This window comes from Microtus oregoni, unplaced genomic scaffold (genome assembly GCF_018167655.1).
Source record: "Microtus oregoni isolate MIOR12 unplaced genomic scaffold, Mior012 000064F_ref0000363, whole genome shotgun sequence".
NCBI lineage: Eukaryota > Metazoa > Chordata > Mammalia > Rodentia > Cricetidae > Microtus > Microtus oregoni.
In genome coordinates, this window is record NW_024543874.1 from 9,711,551 (window position 1) to 9,728,047 (window position 16,497).

General features: G+C 49.1%; 1 protein-coding gene across 1 annotated transcript; it reads right to left on the bottom strand.

Annotated features, from left to right (window-relative positions):
- On the bottom strand, positions 1–15,426 carry LOC121439944. Its single transcript, XM_041640569.1, has 8 exons — positions 15,322–15,426; positions 14,238–14,365; positions 13,442–13,531; positions 11,534–12,409; positions 9,853–9,895; positions 7,976–8,094; positions 2,390–2,437; positions 1–888 (listed from the first exon to the last, which is right to left on the bottom strand). Exons 3-8 carry the CDS (start codon positions 13,482–13,484, stop codon positions 2–4), a joined length of 2,016 nt encoding a protein of 671 aa, XP_041496503.1. The 5' UTR covers positions 13,485–13,531; positions 14,238–14,365; positions 15,322–15,426; the 3' UTR covers position 1.
- Positions 15,427–16,497: the final 1,071 nt, after the last annotated feature.

Consider the following 16,497-nt stretch of genomic DNA (forward strand, 5'->3'; position numbering starts at 1 on the left):
CTCAGTTCCACTGGTTAACATAAAAGTTAATTAAAATGCCAATAAAAATCAAACCACACCCAATAAGAAGGGTGGCTGCTGCGATTTGGGAGCACGAGCATGTCCTGACTCTGCAAAGCATCTTAGCCACCCAGCTGCCCTCCTGCTCCTCCAGCTCCCGCTTCTGCCTCTCTACCTCCTGCCTCACCTTGGCCAGGTAGCACCTGTAGGCTTCCTGGTACTCACTGCAGCCATCGCTAAGGAGCACATGAGCATGAAGGAAGAGGTCGTTGCTATGGAAAGAGCCCTCACACTCCTGCTCCAGCCCCCTCACCAGGGCCATGAGCTCTGCCAGCTGTCCCTGCTGCTCTTCCCCTGAGGCCCTGTTATTAAAGGCACAGTACCTCCTCCCACACTCGTGGACCAGGCTGCGCAGGCTGTGGTTGTCAGTGTGGGTCACAAACTCATCCAAAGTCTCATTTGCCAGGTCTTCCTTGTGGGTGAAGAGGACGATCATGTGCCTCATGACTCCTGCCCCGAAGATCTCCTTCACCCTCCTCACGGCTAGGGTGTCCTGAGCTGTGAAGCGTCCCAGCTGGGTCACCAGCAGCAGCACGTGGGGTCCTGGGGCACACAGCAGGTAACAATCTCCAATGTCCTTGTCCATGTCTTGGTTCTGGGCCTTTGACCCAAAGATGGGGGGCGTGTCTACCACTAGCAGTCTCCTTCCCTTCCATGTGCCCATCTCCGCTTGGCTTGTCCTGGTCACTGACTGGGCTCCAAGCCTGGACTCAAATGCTTTTCTGCAGAGGATGCTGTTCCCTGTGGCGCTTTTCCCGCAGCCAGATTTACCCACCAGGAGGATCCTCAGGCAGCCTGATTCTGCTCCACAGTAGACTTCCCTGCTCCCTGTGGACAAAAGTAGGTTTGTGCCTCACTCAGCAAGTCTTTGGGCTTTGACGTACTGGGTCCTTGCGGATATCTCCTGAAATCAGTTGTCCTCATTCCCAGAAAAAGAGGTGCCATTCAAATGCTCCCAACTGTTTGCCTGTAATTTTAGGTGGTCCTTGGCTTTCATGAAGTCCCTGTTGGGAGCCCATTCTAGGACACATGAGCGGGGGGGGGGGGGGGGGGGGGGTAGGACAGTCACAGGAAGGAGAGGCTCTGTTCCATCTGGACCACAACAAATGTGCCATTGCTGAAGAAAAGGTCCCTGTGCTCTCCCCTGGAGGATGCTCAGAGCAGCTCCCCAGAAAACTGGTTGTGAAATACATATGTGTTAGTTAAGGAGCAGGCAGAGATGAAGTCATGGCTGACAGCCACCTCTTTTACCCATGATGCTCCAGACATACTGTGTGAATGTGCTCAGCCTATCCCCGCCCCCCTCACCCCGAGGTTACTCCAGGTGGAAGAGCTACAGTGGCTCACACTCAGAGACAGCTGGATTAGCCTAGGAAGCAAAGGGGGCACTTGGATTTGACGTGGGAGATGGCGACAGTTAACATCAGGGAAATGATACAAAGTGAGTGAGTGCAGAAGGGTGGGAGAGAAGACGGTTAGAATCGAAGCAGACATGCTAGAAAGGCCATCTATTGCTGGGTGTGGTCCAGGGCCTGTAACAAGAGGAGTGATGGAGGGACACCATGAAGACAAGAGCTCAGATCTCCAGCCTTGAAGGGGTGAGGACCTGGGGCTGTCCCGTGAGTCCAAATGAGTTTTAAGTGCCCTTTACACTCCTAAAAATCTGTCATTTGGGGGAAAGCTGAGGGTGGCTCAGTGGTAGAGTGCCCATCCGGCATTGTAAGGCTCGGGGCTCAATTCTCAGTATCACAGAAAACAAAATCGAGCTGATTCCCTTTACTCCGTGATGGTTTTAATTTCCCTTAGTGTTATGGGGTGTTCTGTAAGACATGATCACTTTAGGGCAACCTTCCTTCTTTCCTTCCTTCTTTCCTTCCTTCCTTCCTTCCTTCCTCCCTCCCTCTCTCTCTTCCCCTCTCCCTCCCTCCTTCTCTGTCTGCCTCTCTCTCTCTCTCTCTCCCACCCCTGCTGAGAGGAGATGAGGGAGGAAAGAGAAACTCTGTCGCTGTTTAGTTGCAGGCCCTTCTAACCCTGAACGTGTGTCAGAATCACGTTTCACCACATCGTGTGGAGGAGAGTGTCACCATGGAGTGTGTGCGCGCATGTGTGTGTTTGCAAGCATGTGAGTCTGTGCATGTGTGTCTCTGTGCATGTGTATGTGTATGCCTGTGTGTATGTATGTGTGCATATGTGTACATGAACACAGCAGCGGCTTGGACACAGAGATCTGGAGACACGGAACAAACGGCAGTTGTCTTCTCCCTCTTGATCTTGAGCGTCTGAACCTGTTTTGGGTCTTGGTCCCTTGAGGACCTTGGTGCTTTCTTACCTTCAACTATGGCTCCATATGTGCTCTTCCGGAGGCCTTCCATTTCTTCTGGAACCGAAACAGGAAAGAATTAAAGTCACGTCCACGTGGGAACTGGCGAGGCACTTTGACTCAGGTAGCTCGGGGTAACTGTCCTCGCATGGCCATTTCCACGGCTAACTCTCGCACCTATGTTGACTGCAAACATCTGCAAGTAACTGGCTGGAGTGAGGCAGGGGCATTGCAGCACAGACAGTATGCTATTGCTCCTCCTCACTCGTGGGAAAGCAGGCGTTTCCTGCAGATGAATGGATGATCTCTGCCAGGCTGGAAGTGTAAATCTGTGGAGCATTCTCGTATGAGCAAGAACGAGACAAAAAAAAAAAATCTTTAAAGATTTATTTTTACTATGTATCTTTTTTTTATTCTGTATTTTTTCATGTGCATTTCTCCAAGCACAAATATGTTTTAAAACTACAAGGTTTTAAAAACCAGCTGACTAATCTGATCTGAGAGTTCATGCAGGGATGGCTGGTGTCACAGGCGAGACATGGACTAAGCTGGGCAGTGGTGGCGCACGCCTTTAATCCCAGTACTCGGGAGGCAGAGCAGGCAGATCTCTGTGAGTTCGAGACCTGCCTGGTCTACAGAGCTAGTTCCAGGACACGCTCCAAAGCCACAGAGAAACCCTGTCTCGAAAAACCAAAATAAATAAATAAATAAAAAAAATAAAAACATAGACTAAAATCAAGCATAAAAGTAAGAATAAATCTTTAAAAACATAGACTAAAAGCAAGTTGTGCTGGCATAACTGGATGCCAATCTGTAGAAGAATGAAAATTGATCCATATCTATCACCATGCACAAAACTCAAGTCCAAAAGACCTCAATATCAGTCCGAACACACTGAACCTGATAGAAGAGAAATTGCCCTACAACAGATGGGCACAGGCGATCTCTTCCTAGGTATAACCCCAGCAGCACAGACATTAAGGACAACACTGAATAAATGGGACCTACTAAAACTGAGAAGCTTCTGTAAAGCAAAGGACACTGTCACTAAGACAAAAAGGCAACCCACTGACTGGGAGAAGATCTTCACCAACCCCGCAACTGACAAAGGTCTGATTCCAAAATATATAAAGAACTCAAGAAACTAGACCGTAAAATGCTAATCAACCCAACTATAAAATGGGGCACTGAGCTGAACAGAGAATTCTCAACAGAAGAAGTTCAAATGGCCAAAAGACACTTAAGGTCATGCTCAACTTCCTTAGCGATCAGGGAAATGCAAATCAAGACAACTTTGTGATACCATCTTACACCTGTCAGAATGGCTAAAATCAAAAACACCAATGATAGCCTTTGCGGGAGAGATTGTGGAGGAAGGGGTACACTCATCCATTGCTGGTGGGAATGCAAACTTGTGCAACCACTCTGGAAAGCAGTGTGGCAGTTTCTCAGGAAATTCGGGATCAACCTACCTCTGGACCCAGCAATACCACTCTTGGGAATATACCCAAGAAATGCCCTATCATATGACAAAAGCATTTGTTCAACTATGTTCATAGCAGCATTGTTTGTAATAGCCAGAACCTGGAAACAACCTAGATGCCCTTCAATGGAAGAATGGATGAAGAAAGTATGGAATATATACATATTAGAGTACTACTCAGCAGTAAAAAACAAGGACTTCTTGAACTTTGCATGCAAATGGATGGAAATAGAAAACACTATCCTGAGTGAGGTAACCCAGACCCCAAAAGAGGAACATGGGATGTACTCACTCATAATTGGTTTCTATCCATAAATAAAGGACATTGAGCCTATAATTCGTGACCCTAGAAAAGCTAAATAAGAAGGTGGACCCAAAGAAAAACATATAGTCATCCTCCTGGATATTAACCTTCATCAGGCGATGAAAGGAGACAGAGACAGAGACCCACATTGGAGCACCGGACTGAAATCTCAAGGTCCAAATCAGGAACAGAAGGAGAGAGAGCAGGAGCAAGGAACTCAGGACCACGAGGGGTGCACCCACACACTGAGACAATGGGGATGTTCTATCGGGAACTTACCAAGACCAGCTGGCCTGGGTCTGAAAAAGCCTGGGATAAAACCAGACTTGCTGAACATAGCGGACAATGAGGACTACTGAGAACTCAAGAACAATGGTACTGGGTTTTGATCCTACTGCACATACTGGCTTTGTGGGAGCCTAGGCAGTTTGGATGCTCACCTAATTAGACCTGGAAGGAGGTGGGTGGTCCTTGGACTTCCCACAGGGTAGGGAACCCTGATTGCTCTTCGGGCTGATGAGGGAGGGGGACTTGATTGGGGGAGGGGGAGGGAAATTGGGAGGCGGTGGTGGGGAGGAGGCAGAAATCTTTAATAAAAAATAAATAAATAAAAGATACATAGTAAGAATAAATCTTTAAAAACATAGACTAAAAGCAAGCAGCCACCGTGTGCAATGAACGGGTAGAAATGGTTGCTGTTCTCCTGCAGTTGCACCACAGATAAAAATCAAAACGTCACAGACGTACTTCATGGGTTCTGGGTTTTTCTTCTCATAACCTCCTGTCTCATTCTCTCATTCTGGCCTTCACAGCAATTAGTATTATGATGTTTTTAAATATTTGAGTATTCGCATATGTATTTACATCCTTAGACAATTTTCAGTCCTATTTTTTCCATGTTAAACTTCAACATGAAGGCCCTTTTTGCAACATCTTATTCATTTTCTATTAATAAACATCAAACTGTTCTGAAATCATTTCTTTTAACAACAAAGAACACTGTAAGATAATCCCCATAGGCACCCCTTGGCACTTCTGTTGAGCAGCTGGTTCATCTGGGGTGCACATTTTCTGCTTGCTTGATATGGCCAGGTTTAACTCTTGAGTGAGTCAAGTTGCTCTTGTCTACCCAGTCTCCCAGGCGAACCCCAAATCTCCATAGGACTCCATGATAGTCACCGCATTTCTAGCACTCTTAGGACTTAGGACTGGTCATCCACTGAATTCGGGGCACGGCAAGGCTTATGTGCTACTGATAGTGCTTCTGCTATTTCGTCTTTCACAATTTTATTTTGCAAAGAAAAAGGTTTTTCTTGGGCCTCTTCATAAAAACCCCATCCATTCTTTCCACATTTCCAGAATATCTTAAGGCATCTCCCTCTCCTCCTCTACCCCCTTCTTTTCCTCTGTTCTGCTCTGCCTGTCCACCTCTTTATTCCCCCCTTCTCCCTACCCCGCTCTTCTCCCCCTCCTTTCCTTGCACGCAGAGAAGAACATACTTCTCTAGGCTCGTACTCTTCTTATCACTGTAAGCTATACCCTGTTCTCAGGAAAATTCTGCCAGTCATAGGGCACCGTTTCTACTCATTGTCCGAGACTTGACTGTGAAGGACACAGTGTCAGTGGCGATGAAACTGAGCTTCCCCGCCATGACTTCCCCTGCAGACATGCATCGTATTCAGGCTTCTTGCATGCACATCTTTTTCTTGTGTTCCCTGTGCTGTTAGTGACAGGCCACCAGAATTTCTGTTAGTTATATGAGCTGCCCAGAGTCACAAATTTGCCTTATAGCCAACCCTCCCCAAATAGTTCTTTTTGTCTGTGTCATCTCTTGGACTTCTCACCTACTGGGTAGTTGGGGGAGATAATCCCTAATAAATCAATAAGCCTACTGTCCTGGAACCCTGTGTATGATGCTGCTGTCCCGGGCTTTGGCCACAAGGTAGTACTGATTGCTGGAAGTCATTCCAATACCAGCACAGAGAAAGAAGCATACTTCTATATCTAAGTTCATGTTTTCACAAAACAAAAATATCACTTGCCTCCCCCCAAGAATCACTCAAAGATAAAACCGCCTGGGGTGTCTGTTGTGTTTCGAAGGATTTCAGTAGAACCTGGCTTGGTTCTCAGCATCACTTGCATGTATGCAATGTGGCTGTCACAACCGAACTCAGCAACATTAGTGGGAAAGCTTCTGAATCAGACGGACTACAGGAGACATATGTCCCACTAAAGGACAAAGTCGTTGCCAGATATGAGCCAATGCCCACATGCCCAGAGATGAGACAGGGCACATGAGAAGGAGACACTGAAATGGTCACACCGGAGAGAGACTGACAACAGCCTAGGAAAAGGGAGAGGAGGGGGTGTGTGAGGGACAGGAACTGATGCTGTGGCTGTCAGCCTGCAGAGCACACACAGTGGGGCGATCGAGAATGGACATGGATTTCTGCTCCAAAAGGAAAATTCTGCTAATTTTCCACAGCGTGGGTGCAGAGGCCACGGGAGATTGGCAGGCAGCGTGCGAGCAGCAGTGGGTAACCAGGCTGCAGGTGTCACTCAGGGAGAAGGCAAGCTAACACACGAAATGAACATTCTTGTCTGAAGCCAGCCGAGCTGATTCACCAGGATGCTTTATTTTACCCCGCAGTAAGAACACAGCTCAGGGAGCCACTTTCTGAGAGACGGTCTTTCTGGCTTCCTGATGCGCAAGAACCAGGCTGGCAGCTATGACACAGGGGCAGAGCAACGGCTGCACAAGCTGAGGACTTGACTCTGAGGCCCAGAACGCTAGTGAAACGCTGGAGATGCTTGCCTGCGTCCGCAATCCCAATGTCTCCCACAGCGAGGCAGCCGGTGAAGAGAGGAGACTTGGCCAGAAGCGGTCAGGCCAGCAAGCCCATGGTGTAGCAGCAACAAGAAAGATGCTGTTTGCACCAAGTAGAAGGATAGAAGTTGCTTCAGAAAGCTGCCCTCCTACCTCTACAAGTGTCCTGTAGCACCGGTGTGTGCTGTACTCTCTGACACAACTAAATTAAACAAAAACATCTTCAGTGACATCTGTTCCACCCATCTGCCTCTCCCCTCGACTTTACATCCAGGTCCTGGAGTCACAGAGCAGGTTGGTGATCAAGAGTCCAGGAAAACCACCCTCTCCCGTAAGATTCAGCTAACAAGGGGAGCACTCACAGGAGTCTTGAACTCACGGCTGTTGGCCTGCCACAGTGTCTTGGGCTGTGTTATAGGAAAGGTGTGGGCTACACAGACTGTGCAGAATAGGGTGGTTTCAGAACAAGATCAGGAGATAGAATTCACTGACTGGCCTTCTAGGGGAGGACTGGATCATGATGGAGAGAACACGGAGATTCCACCCTGGTCTGTAGAGCCTTAAGGCCCCATGCTGACCTCCTAGGGGTGAAGCCTGTTTGACCTGAGTGGGCTTTGAGGAGTCTGGGGTAAAAATGGGGGAGAGTTCGCCACCTGCTGGGGGTCTTGGGAAAACCTGGGCGCTGGGACTTTAAGTTTCCCACCTGCCGAAGAGGAAGAAACATTGGTTCAGCTTTGTTAAACCGAGGGTTTCAGAAAGGCGCAGGCAATGGGGCGGAAAGTCCCAGCATCCCCATGGGTCTGGGGATGATGACATGGAAATTTCAGGGCTCTGCCCCACCGTGTGCTGTCGCTGATGCTCACTTCACTGTCCAGGGGACCCAAAGTACCAGAGCTCGCCTGAGGGCCCGCTAAAGAGGAGCAGAACAGGTCCCCGTTGGTCCTCCCGGCCCCCAAGTGGCTGCCAGAGCCTCCTCCTTACCGGGGCCAGCAGGGCTCAGCCTCCAGTCACCAGTGTGAGTCACTTGCCGGCAGGCAGAGAACCTGTGTCTGCTGGATGATGCTCTCACAGAAAGGCCACTTGCAGAGCCGTAACTCCAGAGTCAGGTAAAGAAGGAAAAACACGGTGACACAGCACATGCCACTGCCCCGCAGGCTGTCCCCTAAAGTCGGGGCCTTGAACGCTGACCTGAAATTCGCCAGAACACAGCAGAGCTGCCGTGGTAAATGGCTGCTTCCTGTGGAAAGCTGACAGGCCGCCCTGCCCTACTCATTTCCTTTTCAGAAAGGTCTGAGCACACAAAGCACTGGGAGTCAGATGCTGGGCGGTGGAGGACAGCCCCATCCCCCAGGTTCCAGAAAACCCTCTGAAGACTGGAAAGTGCTGGGCCCTGGATTCCCCCTGTTAGCACCAAAGGTGAGCATCTGCTCACCCCCAAGACCCTGGGCCCCACGTGACCACTTTGTCTTTAGACGGGTCCCCTAAACGGGGGCAGAAAAGCACTGCTGGTCCCAGAGGGCCTGGACATCCCCCTCAAAGAGCATCTGACCTCAGTCATGAGACTGGGTGTTGACTGCCTCTTCTCTGCTGTGTGGAGCATTTCTTTACCTGACTGCACCTGTTAAGTACTGAACCTTGGGCAAAAAACCCAGCTCTGGCTTATGCAGGTGGTTCTCATCTCAGAATTCCCCCATGATGCTTTCTGTTGACAGGAAGTGTGCTTGGCTTTAGATTATGGATACTAGGATTTCAGCGGAGCTGAGGAGGTGACATGCTAAGAGACTGCAGTGAGGTGGGGTGGTGGGGAGAGTTTAAACTAGATAGATGCAGTCCTCTGCATCCATTTTCAAGAGGAGACATAACTCAAGCTGAGCATGGTGGCTTTTTCTTATCATTGTTTGTCAGGGAGCTGAAGCAGGAGGATTGCCTTGAGTCAGAAGGCAGCCTAGGCCACGGAGTGAGACAGTCTAATAAGAAGCCATAGCTCTTCCTCCAGAGGATGTGGCAGCCCTGTTATTAGGGTCACTGTCCTTTCTCCTAATTGGTAGTGACCAGCTGTGTCTTTAGCAGGAGGGAAATAAGCTCCCCACTGATGGAGGAAGGTCATTGGCTAATAAAGAAACTGCCTTGGTCCATTTTATAGGTTAGAACATAGGTAAGCGAAGTAAACAGAACAGAATGCTAGGAGAAAGAAGCTGAGTTGAGGAGTCGCCATGATTCTCCCACTCCAGACAGACGCAGGTTAAGATCTTTCCTGGTAAGCCAGCTCGTGGCTAGCTCAGTCGGTAGGGCATGAGACTCTTAATCTCAGGGTCGTGGGTTCGTGCCCCACGTTGGGCGCCATTCTGTTGAGGGAGCTGCTGTCCTCTTCCCACAGCCCAGCTCCTGGCCGCCTGTCTAGCTTATGCCCCGAAATAATTACACACAAATTGTATTCTTTTAAACACTGCTTGGCCCATTAGCTCTAGCCTCTTACTGGTTAGCTCTCATAGCTAGATTAATCCATGCAGCTCATCGCCAGGGCATATGCGATGAAGCTCCGACCCAGGATGGACGTAGGCTAGAATCTTCCCGGTAAGCGCACCTCGGTGCTACACACATTATTAGAAATGGGCTAGTCCAGGTGCGAGAGTTAGCTGAGAAGAGGCTAGATATAATGGGCCAAGCAGTGTTTCAAAGAATACAGTTTGTGTGTTGTTATTTCGGGTAAAGCTAGCTGGTGGCGGGAGTTGGGTGGCAGAATGCAGCCTGCAGCTCCTACAACACCCCACATCCTTCGGGCAAGAGGAAGGTCTGCGATGGGAGGAGAGGGCTTCAACCTAAGTTAGAGCCTGTGTCCCTGAGGAGCAGGGTCTGACCTTCCCCGATGTTTGCATTCCACCAGCTCCTTCTGCTCTTCACCTGGAGAGGAAAAAGGATTTAAGGGGATAAACATCTCAAAGCAAAGGGGATAGGAAGGACAAAGGTGTCTAAGGACTTACATTGTGTTTTTGTTTTTTTTTTAAAGAAAGAGAGAGAAAGAGGAAAAGAGAAAGAAGGAAGGAAGGAAAAGAGAAAGACTTCTGAGGGGTAGCTATGTTCCTGTTAGAGAGAGTTTTTTCCATTTTGATTTTTATTCACCCCTCGGCTTCTATATTTTCATACAGTTTCAACCTAGCAGATAGCACTGGAGTGAGTTCGGTTTGGTTTGTTAGGTCAGGGTGGGAGGTGGGAAGGAAATCAACAGACCCTGATCCCTCCTGGTTTGGTTTATTAGGGCAGGGTGGGAAGTGGGAAGGAAATCAACAGACGCTGATCCCTTCTGGTTTGGTTTATTAGGGCAGGGTGGGAAGTGGGGAGAAATTAACAGACCCTGACCCATCCTGGCAGGCTGTAACTCTTCAGACAAAGCCAGAATCTCCCAGAAACCTAACTGTCAAGAGTTCACACATTAACACCCGCCCCCCCCAACTAGGAATTGAACCCAGGGCCCTGAGCTAGGAACACCCGACCCTCCTGTCTCTGCCTCCTGAGTGGCAGGCATGTGCCATCAAGCCCATCTTGAAATAATTTATTTGTTTAAAGAAAAAAAAATGAAAAAATTTTTTGATAGCTTCCAAACTCGATATCTATTTTCACAGAGAAACAAACTAAGCCCAAAGAAGCCACGTGCCTGTGTTCTCTAGAAAGCAGGCAGTGACCCTTCTATCCTCGTGACTGTTATTTAGGGAGCCAGTTTCCAGACCCCGGGCTTTGGTTTGAGCACAGGGAAGAAACTCCTGGCCGCCATCTTGTTAGAGATGTCTGTGGAAGGGAAGGCAGGGGGACCCTAAGAGCCTCAGCTGCTGGGTGACTTCAGGAAAACAACTTTCTAGACACAACAGGGCAGATGCACACGTGATCACAGAGGCTGTGGCGGCATGCCCAGCACCCGAGCAAGTGCAAGCCAGACATAAATGCCCCCTCCAACCAAGAAACTAGTCACAAATCATAACTCCTGGGGGAAGGAAAATGGATTCTCTTCAATGAAGTGACACTGGGTATATCAGCCACACCCCAGGGCAGGCTCAGGAGTATTGGCCAACAAATCCAGCTTCGTGTTGCTGTTAAGACAGAAAACAAACAAACAAACAAACAAACAAACAAAAAAACATGAAGTTCTGAGAGGAGGGAGGTGGTGGGGACTTGGGGAAAGTGAGAGGATATGACCCAAATTTATTATATGAAATTACCAAAGAATAAGTTTTAAAAAGAAAAGAAATGCTTGCTCTCTTTGTGTTGTGATTTTGTCCCCATTTACAAGCTACCAGGAGTTTTTGCTGTTTTAAGGGAAGAATGAACCACAGGGATGATGAAAAGGTCTAAAGGAAAATTTTAGTTAGACAAATTTTATTTTTTTTAAACTCTAGTAGTTAAAGTTGAGACTCATCACCTCCGAAGCCTTTGCAAAGCTGATACCGTGTTTCCCGCAGTACTGCGAGCTCTGAGCAGAGATCTAAGCATTCCTTTTTAAAAATATTTTCTTCCTAGTTAAAACATCTTCTAAGACCAGCATTCATTATCTGCTATTCTGGTCCCCAGTGACCTGAGTTGTCTTTCTGTAGACCAGCAGGTAGATCAGGAAGGCCACACCCAGGAAAATAGCCACGCCCCGTCTCCAGCTCTTCCTGTAAGATTTCTGCCAGTCCCACAGCCCAGTTAGCAGCCTGGTGCGCAGGGGCCTCTGCATGCGTCTTGCCACCATCTCTGCCACCTTGCTGACTTGGTCCTTGGGGTTAGAGCTCCACAGGGTCCTCACCAGATCATACACTTCATTGGAGTAGTACGCGCCCCCGTGTTCCCTCACCAGGCCAGCGACCAGGCCCAGCAGCTCCTCAGCTTGTGCCTCGCGCTCGCGGGCAGTGGTTCGGTTGTTTAGGGCGCACACGCGGCCCCCGCACTCAGCCACTAGCTCCCGTAGCGCGCGATTGTCTGTGCATCGCACGTAATCCTGCAGAGACTCTCCTGCCAGGTCCTCCTTGCGAGTGAACACCACAATAGTGCGCGCCATCACCTTCTCCCCGAACACCCGCTTCACCCCGGCCAGCACCTGGCTGTCCTGAGTGGTGAAGCGACCCAGCTGGGTGACCAGCAGTAGCGCGTGCGGCCCGGGCGACGTCAGTAGGAAGCAGTGGGCTGTCTCCGAGCACGCAGGGTCGTTCTGTTTGACCTCAGAGCTGAAGACATCAGGGGTGTCCACCACCTCTACATACCAGCCAGCCCATTTCCTGTTGGCCCAGGAGCAGGATCTGGTAACAGGCACAGCCCCCAGCTTGGATATGAAGCAGGTCCGGCCGAGGATGGTGTTTCCAGTGGCACTCTTGCCGGTCCCGGTCCTACCTACCAGGATGAGCCTCAGTGGGGGCCCTGTTGGGATCTGTGAATCCATCTCCAAGCCTGAGGACCAGATAGGGTAACACTGAGTCAGAGACATGGCTTTTCCCTGGGGCTCACCTATGTTCTAACCTTCAGCCCGAAAGGGAACGAACCGCAGTGCCTGCTCCCCTTGGAAACTGGTGCTCCCATCTGCTCTGGGCTCTCAGAGCTCAGGCTCCTCCTGGTCTTTCCTCTCTGCCCTTGTATTCTCTGCACCTGTAGGTGCTCCCGCTGCCTTTCAGAAAGAGTCCATTATAACTCCTGGGTCTATTAGGACCTCTGGTTCTGCACACACAGGCAGACCTGATGCTGATTTGACCCTAATATTCCCCCCACAGATGCTGGTCATCGAGCACAGGGGAGCCCCTCAGCCCCAGGCACAGGTTGGATCGCAGCCCACCAAGTGCTTGGCTTGTGTAAGGGCAGGAAGTGCTCAGGCTAGGGCACACCTCTCCTACAGAAGAGGAGACCATGTGGGTCTTTCCTCGGGCTGTTAGAGAGGACAGTTAACCTGCTTCCCTCTTTCTCCTCTCTTGTCTTAAGTTGGCTCCTTAAAGAGAAGGCCCCCCTTTGGATAATATTTTGTTACATTTTATCTATGGGGACGCCATATCACTGTGTCCTATGGAGGCTAAAGGTAGAGTTTCAGGACTCAGTTCCCTCCTTGCATTGGTTGGCTCAGGGGTTGAAGTCAACCCATCTGTCCTGGCTGCTTGTGCCTTTACCCACAGTCATCTCCCCGACCCCCCAAATACTAAATACGCAGTTAGCCCTCTATTCTAACACTGGAGACCTGGTGAGTGAGGCTCACTCTAGTCCTGGGTTTCCCATCCTCTGTATCATTTTTTTGTGGAGACCAGAGTAGGTTTAGGATCCTCCTTCATGCTGTGGGAGCCAGTGACAGGGGGGTCAAAGCTGTGAGCTTCTCTCAGCAGGGCAGGGGCATGGGTCCTGCTGTTTCATCCCAGGGGCTCCCAGATCTGAGGAAGCTCCACCCACTTCCTACCCTTAGCGCCCACACCAGCCGGGATGCATTGAGAGAAGGGCTGTTACCATAGGTGCTTTCCTCGTCTCTTGCCATCTTCCTTCCTCCCATGATTCTCAGGACTCTCAGTCACGATTTCCTCATTCATGCGCTCATTCCTGCAGACGGGCAAAACCAGCCACAATGTCAGGCTAAGTCTAAAGAGCAAGGACACTGCAATGCAAAGCAAGGCTTTAGGGGCCAGGTGAGCAGAGACATGGTGGGTGCTTTTATCCACCACAGGAAAATCTGCTCTTCCTTCTTATCGAAAGCATCTGGATTTTTGAAGAATAGTTTCCGGGGGGACCAGAAAGATGGTTGCAGTGCTAGCTTGACAACCTGAGCTTGCTCTCCTGAGCCCAGTAAAGATGGATGGAAGAACCAGCTCCACGAAGTTGTCTTATGAGTTTCTGAGCCCTTCTCTTTAAGCAACTTCCCTTCCACCAAAAATGTTCTGACAGCACAGTTATTTGATACAGCCAAGCACGCTCTGGTCACATGTGCCAGGAATCCCTAAGCACAAAGCACGGTGTCCCCTCAGTCTGCTGCTCCAGCCTCATTTCCAGTGAACAGGCCTCGGTCTGTGACTGCACAGCCCCCAGATTCAGTCTCTCCAGCCCTCCTTGTCTGCATTTCTCATCATTTCAGAATCTGTCTCTTTCTCTCCACTCTAGGTGATGGGTTTCCTCCCACACTCCCCCCTGTGGGCACCACACACACGAAAAAGGAAGATGATAACTCAACACCCTGTCTCCCTAGAGGGCCTTTGGGAATAGGTTGGGTTAACGCCTCTTCCCTCTCCCCAAAGCCTTTAGTAGAACTCACTGTGTGGCTCTGTTTCACCATTCTGGGTGCGGGAATCAGCAAATTCCACAAATGATGCAGAAATGAAGAAGCAGCCACAAGACTGAGAGCAGCGAACAAGACTTCTGCAGGAGCTTGAAGACCTTGTCCTGGGGGAAATGAGGAAGCGTGTGCATGGACTCAAGGGAGGCCAGGGCAGCCCCCAGGACTCCCCGGAGTTCAGAGTGGAAGCCAATAGTATTTTCAATGTTTTTTTAAAGAGAAAAACAAATATTGAATGAAATCTTTGGTGACAAATGGCTTTAATTATCTGGGAATATAAAGCAAGAACAGTTCTACATGTTTAAGAGAACTCAGGAGTTATCTAGTTTCTTGTCTTGATGTTTCTCTGAAATATTTAGGTGTTCCCCTGGACATCGCATCTTTTGGCCCTATCCTTGGTGGTTCTGCTAGAACAAGTGGATCGTTCCTCATGAGGTTAATCCACACCCAGCATTTGAAAATGAGCTATTTCTCCAACTCTTCACTGTAGACATGAAAAAACTGTGAGGTCCCTATAGTTGGAGCAGGACAAACTTCAATCAGGAAGCAAAGGTTTAAATGACAGGTGGGGACAGGGCTTGATGACCAAGTTCCATTCCTCTGAGGTGTGTTAGAGCCCCTTCCCCATGCACACGCATACAGGTGTGAGAATAAGAGACTTCAGAGGGGCGCAGACTTGGCACATCAAGACTGGCCTTGAAGGCATGGTTTATAGAGACATAGAAGCATCTTCTGCATTTGTTGTATGTGCAGTTTGAGGAATGGTACCTTCTAAACTGCACTTTGCTCCTGAAATGGGATCTAGAATAGGTTTCTCTTACCGTATGAAAGAAGTTTGGGAAGAGACAAGATCTGCCCATCAAGAATCTGTGTACTCCTAAGACTTCCTCTGAACTTGCTCAGGTTGAAACCCAGACCACCCCTCAGGCGTCTTGCCTGCGCCGCATGCGCTAGCATGGTATGCTCCTGCGTAGTGCTTTGTAAATTGCCTGTGTGTAGGCAGCAGACACTTTGGTCTCACAGCCCAGCCCCCTCTCCACCCTGCTCACAGGCTCGAGCTCACCTTTCTTGGTGACAGACTTTAAAGTGGCCCAGAGAAGCCCCAGAGAACTCCTGCCTTCCCTTCAGCCATGAGTAAAGAGGTCTCTTGGTCTCTCGGTGCTGAGGGCGGAGCAGAGAGGAAGTCACTGGGCGGCCTGGGTCCCAGAGATCAGGAAACCCAGAGAAAGGCCGGATGATGACGGCTTAAAGAGACAGAAACATTTGCCATGCAGCTGTGGTCTTGGCATTTCCCTATAGAATCAAGCACTGTGACCAAGGGTGTCTGTGTCCAGCGGGGTCAGTAGCATCAAACATAGTGCCATAGCCAAGGAAGGGAAGGAAGATCTAGGACTCCGAGGTCTCACTCTGTCCTAGACTTGGTTACTGCTAATCTTCAGTTCCCTCTTGCTCTTTAAGGATTTCTCTTACATGAATTAGATTCCAGGTTGAGACAGGAGGATGACAGATCAAAGGGCTTCTAGGGTACTTAAGAACAGCCACCTACTCACCAGGTGTGGTGCGCATGGCTCACTCCCAACACTTGGGAGGCAGAGGCAGGTGGATCTCTGTGATTTTGAGGTCAGCCTGGTCTACAAAGCAAGTTCCAGGTCAGCCAGGGCTACACAGAGAAACCATATCTCGAAAAACCAAATCAAACCAAACCAAAACAAAAGACCCTCATCTCAAAAAAAGACAAAACATCAAAGACTAGGGGTGTAACTCACTGATAGAGCATTTACCTAGAATACCCAAGGTCCTGGGTTCTATGCCCAGTACTTAAGTAAACAAAAAAGAAAAATTTAAAAAATAGAATACCTAATATCACTGAGGCTGATATTGGCTATTAGTGATTAATTTTTAAACAGTGCATGCAGACTTCATTCATTCCTATTTCACTAAGTAAAGGTCTTTTTATCAGAGGTGTGAGCTATTTTAAAATCTGTTTTAATGGTGATTGGAATGATTACATTAATTTTTTTCTTTTGATCTATTAGTATTGCAAACTATGTTGTTCCTATACATGTATTTGTGTGTGTGTATCCTTGTGCACGTGTGCGTGTGCATACGTGTAAAGACTGGATTCCAAGGCTTATGGGCTGTTGAGGTGGGAGACAGGCGGTGATGAAAGGAGCCACCAGGGAGTCGTCTTGAGATTTATGGCTGAGAAGGGAAGGAAAGAACAGGATTGGCCAAGGAC

Bases quoted from the DNA above. Each gene is read 5' to 3' on its own strand.
- LOC121439944 (XM_041640569.1), bottom strand. From the start codon at position 13,484: ATGGGAGGAAGGAAGATGGCAAGAGACGAGGAAAGCACCTATG. The intron at 12,410-13,441 runs GTAACAGCCCTT...TCTGGTCCTCAG, and splicing joins AGACGAGGAAAGCACCTATG to GCTTGGAGATGGATTCACAG. The intron at 9,896-11,533 runs AATGAATGCTGG...TTTCCTCTCCAG, and splicing joins TGGGGACCAGAATAGCAGAT to GTGAAGAGCAGAAGGAGCTG.